Source organism: Rhinolophus ferrumequinum, chromosome 23 (genome assembly GCF_004115265.2).
Source record: "Rhinolophus ferrumequinum isolate MPI-CBG mRhiFer1 chromosome 23, mRhiFer1_v1.p, whole genome shotgun sequence".
NCBI lineage: Eukaryota > Metazoa > Chordata > Mammalia > Chiroptera > Rhinolophidae > Rhinolophus > Rhinolophus ferrumequinum.
Window position 1 is genome coordinate 19,994,675 of NC_046306.1, and position 5,479 is coordinate 20,000,153.

A 5,479-nucleotide genomic window follows, 5' to 3' on the forward strand; every position below is an offset into this window, starting at 1 on the left:
CTCCCCATGCTTCTGGGGCTTAAGATCTTTGAGCTCATGCCTCAGCATCTCTCTCTCCTAAAGAAGGTGGGGTGGGCTGCCCCGTGAGGTGGAGGTGAAGACCCCTGAGTCTGCTCCATGGACCGAGGGGCCCCCTAAGCCTAGAGTCAAGCTTCGGGGCTCTGTGCCAAGAGCCCCCGTGAGCCATGGCCTCGAAAGGGCAGCGGTGATTTTTTTCACATAAATATATCGCACTTAAATGAGTTTAGACAGCATGACATCAGAGAGTAATTAAATTGGTTTGGGTTGGAATTCCGTTTCCAATTCCTGAGTTCAGGTTTGTAAAAGATTTTTCTGAGCACCTGCAGGCGTGTGTGTGTGTGTGTGTGTGTGTGTGTGTGTGTGAAGTATTTTCACTGGAAAGGATTCAAAACTTAAAAAAAAAAAAAACTGGAGCACACAGGCAGCATTACGCCATTCTTCCTTCTTGGAAAAATCCCTCAGCCTTATACAAGCCTCCTTCAAGCCCTCAGTCAGTTGTGCAGGAGAAAGGGGGCGGTCGGCTTTCTCCTTTCAAGAACGAGTTATTTTCAGCTGCTGACTGGAGACGGTGCACGTCTGGATACGAGAGCATTTCCACTATGGGACTGGATACAAACACACACCCGGCAGACTTAAAGAGTCTCAGACTGAGGAGAAAGCCTTTCCTTCTGCTGCTACTGCTGCTGCCGCTGCTTTTGAGGGTCCACTCCTTTCATGGTTTTTCCTGCCAAACCAGAGGCACCTTCGCTGCTGCCGCCGTTCTCTTTGGTGTCATTCAGCGGCTGGCCAGAGGATGAGACTCTCCAAACTCCTCACTTTCTTGCTTTGGCACCTGGCTTGGCTGGACCTGGAATTTATCTGCACTGTGTTGGGGGCCCCTGACTTGGGCCAGAGACCCCAGGGGGCCAGGCCAGGATTGACCAAAGCAGAAGCCAAGGAGAGGCCCCCTCTGGCTCGGAACATCTTCAGGCCAGGGGGTCACAGCTATGGTGGGGGGGCCACCAATGCCAGGGCAAAGGGAGGCACCGGGCAGGCAGGAGGCCTGACACAGCCCAAGAAGGATGAACCCAAAAAGCTGCCCCCCAGATCTGGTGGCCCTGAACCCAAGCCAGGACACCCTCCCCAGACAAGGCAGGCTGCAACGCGGACTGTGACCCCAAAAGGACAGCTTCCTGGGGGTAAGGCACCCCCAAAGGCAGGAGCTGTCCCCAGCCCCTTCCTGCTGAAGAAGGCCAGGGAGCCTGGGCCCCCTCGAGAGCCCAAGGAGCCATTCCGCCCGCCCCCCATCACGCCCCACGAGTACATGCTCTCGCTGTACAGGACGCTGTCCGATGCTGACAGAAAGGGAGGCAACAGCAGCGTGAAGTTGGAGGCTGGCCTGGCCAACACCATCACCAGCTTTATTGACAAAGGGCAAGGTGAGGGGGCGGGGTGGCAGGGGCATGGCTCAGAGGGAGGGGCATGCATGGAGGGGCCTTTCGGAGCCCTGACACTGCACTGGTGGGAGATGGCGTGTGCATCTGGCCTGGGTGGTATCTGGGACTATCTCATACATACCAGGTCCCAGGCTGCTGGCATGTCAGGGCTGGAGGGCACCTGGGGATAACCAAGTCCATTTCCTGCAAGGTGCAGAGGGGATGACTGAAGCCCAGAGAGGAGACAAGACCTGCGAGTTGGTGGCAGAGTTGGGGACCAGACTCTAAGACCTTTGGTCACCAGGCCATGCTCTGTTCCTATGTGGGTTGGCCAAACTTTCTAGGTTCCAGGGGGTTGTAGGTTTTCTCAGGTGGCAGAGAGAGAAATTAATCTCTAGCTTCCCATGGTTCTGAAACTTTGCCCTCAGGGTAGGGGGCAGCGGAGGCAGGATAGATGAAGACAGTAAATGAGGCATCTTGGAGTCATAGAATGACATTTAGATATATAGAATTTGGGAGTGGGCAACAGACCTAAGGTTCAACACTGTGACCTTGGGAAAGCCCCTTCGCCCTTCAGGGTCTGAGTTTCCCCATCTATACAACTATACGGGGGTTGAACTGGGCAATTTCTGAGAGCCCTTCAAATATGAAACTTTATGTTCTCTCCGAAACACAGATCATTTTGATCATTAACCCAGGAGAATAACTGCTCGCCTCATTTCTCCCTCTGCCCACCTGGTATTACTGTCTTGGCTTTTCCCCTCAACTTGCTGCGTGAGCTCAGCAAGTCCCTTCCCCTTTCAGGGCCTCAGTTTCTCCCTAAATGTGAAGAGAGAGGTGGACCACTGATTGCTAGGGTTGATTACAGCTCATATGGTCTGGTTCTGTGACTCTTAGGACTTTGGCTGGCAGGATGGGGGAGGGGTCAGAGAGTGGGAGAGGCTCCTCGTTAGAGCTGGCCTGTGGGGGACTGACAGAGGGCGGGGGGAGGCACAGAGGCAGCAGGTCTGGCTGAGGTGGGGGAGGTGGCCTGGCTGCCTGCCCAGCCAGGGAAAGCTGTGACCCCTCGGGGGCTCATAAAGTAAGTCTTTGTGCCCCCCAGCACTAAGGGATCTCAGAGTGGGGGAGATGGGGAGTTTAAAGGCCTAATTAGTCACCTTCTAGAGCAATATATGAATGCTTCCCAATGGCAAATTGGTATTTAGGAAGGAGGGCATGCTGATTTGGACATACTACTGAGCTTCTTGTACATACACACAACTTTATATTTGTACACACACGCTGAATCACACACATACACACTTGCACACACACTTTCTTACATACACATATACACAAAATCTTACATATATACACACACACATCCTTTATATTTTCACATGAGCCCGATCATGCATACACATAACATGTCACTCACATATGTCACTTTCTTATTCACATATGAACCCAATCATACACATCAACACACGAACTGTCACACACACACATACACACACACAAACTTGTATATTCAGCAGGGTAAGACATGCATACAACAAAATCATTAGACTGGGAAGCCAGAGAAATTGGATTGCTGACCAGCTTTGTCATTAACTTGCTGTGTTACCTTAGGCAAGGCACACCCCCTCTCTGTGCCTAACTTGCTGTGTTACCTTAGGCAAGGCACACCCCCTCTCTGTGCCTCATCTATAAAATGAGAAGATTAATATCTTCTTTCAGGTACAGCGGAAGTAGCTCAGGATAGGATATGAAAAGTTCTAGGCTAGAGTTCCAACTCTGCTTGTTCCTAGCTGGTTGACTTTGAGTGAGTCTCACCTAACTTCTCTGAGCCTGGGATTCCCCCTCTGGAGAAAACAAGGGTAATTATAATGCCCACCCCACCTGTTTCACCAGTGAGATCTCATATTAGATAATAGATAAGGGAGAGAGAAGGTAGAAGGCAGTTCTAAGGCTGATGGATCTCAGGTTCACATAGTGATTGACACAAACACCCAGAATTGCCCACAGCCACCCTACTTGCTGGGCTGTGTAGGACGCTCCCTTATTCTGAAAAAGGCTCTCAGTGGTTTGGGTCTTGGCCTCTGTCTGAGTGGGGAAGAGGTTAAAGAAAGCTCTCTGGAGAGGGAAAGAGCTGTGGCCCTCCCTTGAGTCCTGGAGATGATTAGCTTTCTTGATAAAGTTTCAGGGAATGACTTCTGGGTGTTCTTTCTAGATGACCGAGGTCCTGCGGTCAGGAAGCAGAGGTACGTGTTTGACATTAGCGCCTTGGAGAAGGATGGGCTGCTAGGGGCGGAGCTGCGGATCTTGCGGAAGAAGCCCTCAGACACAGCCAAGCCAGTGGCCCCCGGTAGCGGGCGAGCTGCCCAGCTGAAGCTGTCCAGCTGCCCCAGCGGCCGGCAGCCGGCAGCCTTGCTGGATGTGCGCTCCGTGCCAGGCCTGGACGGATCTGGCTGGGAGGTGTTCGACATCTGGAAGCTCTTCCGAAACTTTAAGAACTCGGCCCAGCTGTGTCTGGAGCTGGAGGCCTGGGAACGGGGCCGGGCTGTGGACCTCCGTGGTCTGGGCTTTGACCGGGCTGCCCGTCAGGTCCATGAGAAGGCCCTGTTCCTGGTGTTTGGCCGCACCAAGAAGCGGGACCTGTTCTTTAATGAGATTAAGGCTCGCTCTGGCCAGGATGATAAGACTGTATATGAATACCTGTTCAGCCAGCGGCGAAAACGGAGGGCTCCACTGGCCACACGCCAGGGCAAGAGGCCCAGCAAGAACCCCAAGGCCCGTTGCAGTCGGAAGGCGCTGCATGTCAATTTCAAGGACATGGGCTGGGACGACTGGATCATTGCCCCCCTTGAGTACGAGGCCTTCCACTGTGAGGGGCTATGTGAGTTCCCCTTGCGCTCCCACCTGGAGCCCACGAACCATGCAGTCATCCAGACCCTGATGAACTCCATGGACCCTGAGTCCACGCCACCCACCTGCTGTGTGCCCACGCGGCTGAGTCCCATCAGCATTCTCTTCATTGACTCCGCCAACAACGTGGTCTATAAACAGTATGAAGACATGGTCGTGGAGTCTTGTGGCTGCAGGTAGCAGCGCTTGCCCTCTATCTTCCTGGGTGGCACATTCCCAAGATGCTGGTCACAAGAGCCCCTCTCCACACTTGTGGGGTCACAGAGGGGTCAGGAAGCTGCAGCCAGGAGCATCTGCTCAGCATCCATGAAAGGGGATTCCAACAGCCTTGCTCACCATCCGAGTGGGACTTGGGCTAAAGGTCCCTTTCTACCCACAAGTCCCCCTGTCTGAGGATTTCTGCCCTTTTGCTGCTCTGATTGGCAGGGACAGGCCCAGGGAGACAGACTCTGAATGAGACTGAGATCCAGCAGACCTGGTTTTCCAATGAGACTCAGCCCGCGACCTCTCCTTACCTGGGCCTCCTTGGACTCTGACTCTCCAGGGAGGGTTCCTCTTGGGACAGCAACAGGTGCCACCTCCTCCGTGAATCGCCAGTGTGCCTGGTGACTTTCTGCCCCTGGGGTAAATGAGATGCTGATTGGGCAGGGGTGGGAAAGAGGGGGAGAGGGCTTGGGCAGGGGTGAGGAATGTGGGGCTGTTAGACTGTTAGATTAAAATGTACATTGATGAGATAAAATGCAAAACTGTGCCTAAGACTGTGGCAAATTTATTGTTTACTCCAGGGGACCCAGTTACCCCTCAAAGAATGACTGACCCAGGGAGGGGAGTTGGGTTGTCTCGTGTATAAACCTGGTTTCCAGGGCCCAGTCCCCGTTCCCAGTCCTGGAAACTGAAACAGAATGGGGCAGAGAGTACAGGCTGAGCAGGGCCGGTGCTACCTCTAACCCCATTCCAGTTCCTTCCAAAGGCCCATGGCTCTGGAGCTCCATCTGCTCCACTGGGGCCTGGCAACAGAGTTAAGTTTTCTTTTTGGCATTTCTTAGTCAAGCTGGTTGTCTCTGAAATGAATCCTTAAATGGGAGGGAAATGGGGGATTTCATTTCCTCTAAAATCATCCCCACTTCATTCACCAG

At 53.3% G+C, this 5,479-nt stretch overlaps 1 protein-coding gene across 1 annotated transcript; it reads left to right on the forward strand.

Annotated features, from left to right (window-relative positions):
* The first annotated feature begins 474 nt into the window (after nucleotides 1–474).
* On the forward strand, nucleotides 475–5,099 carry GDF5 (growth differentiation factor 5). Its single transcript, XM_033094965.1, has 2 exons — nucleotides 475–1,439; nucleotides 3,649–5,099. Exons 1-2 carry the CDS (start codon nucleotides 815–817, stop codon nucleotides 4,521–4,523), a joined length of 1,500 nt encoding a protein of 499 aa, XP_032950856.1. The 5' UTR covers nucleotides 475–814; the 3' UTR covers nucleotides 4,524–5,099.
* Nucleotides 5,100–5,479: the final 380 nt, after the last annotated feature.

What these genes read in the sequence shown, in the direction of transcription:
- GDF5 (XM_033094965.1), top strand. Translation starts at nt 815, where the DNA reads ATGAGACTCTCCAAACTCCTCACTTTCTTGCTTTGGCACCTGGCTTGG. An exon ending in CTTTATTGACAAAGGGCAAG is followed by an intron (nt 1,440 to 3,648) that starts GTGAGGGGGCGG and finishes TGTTCTTTCTAG; the next exon opens with ATGACCGAGGTCCTGCGGTC.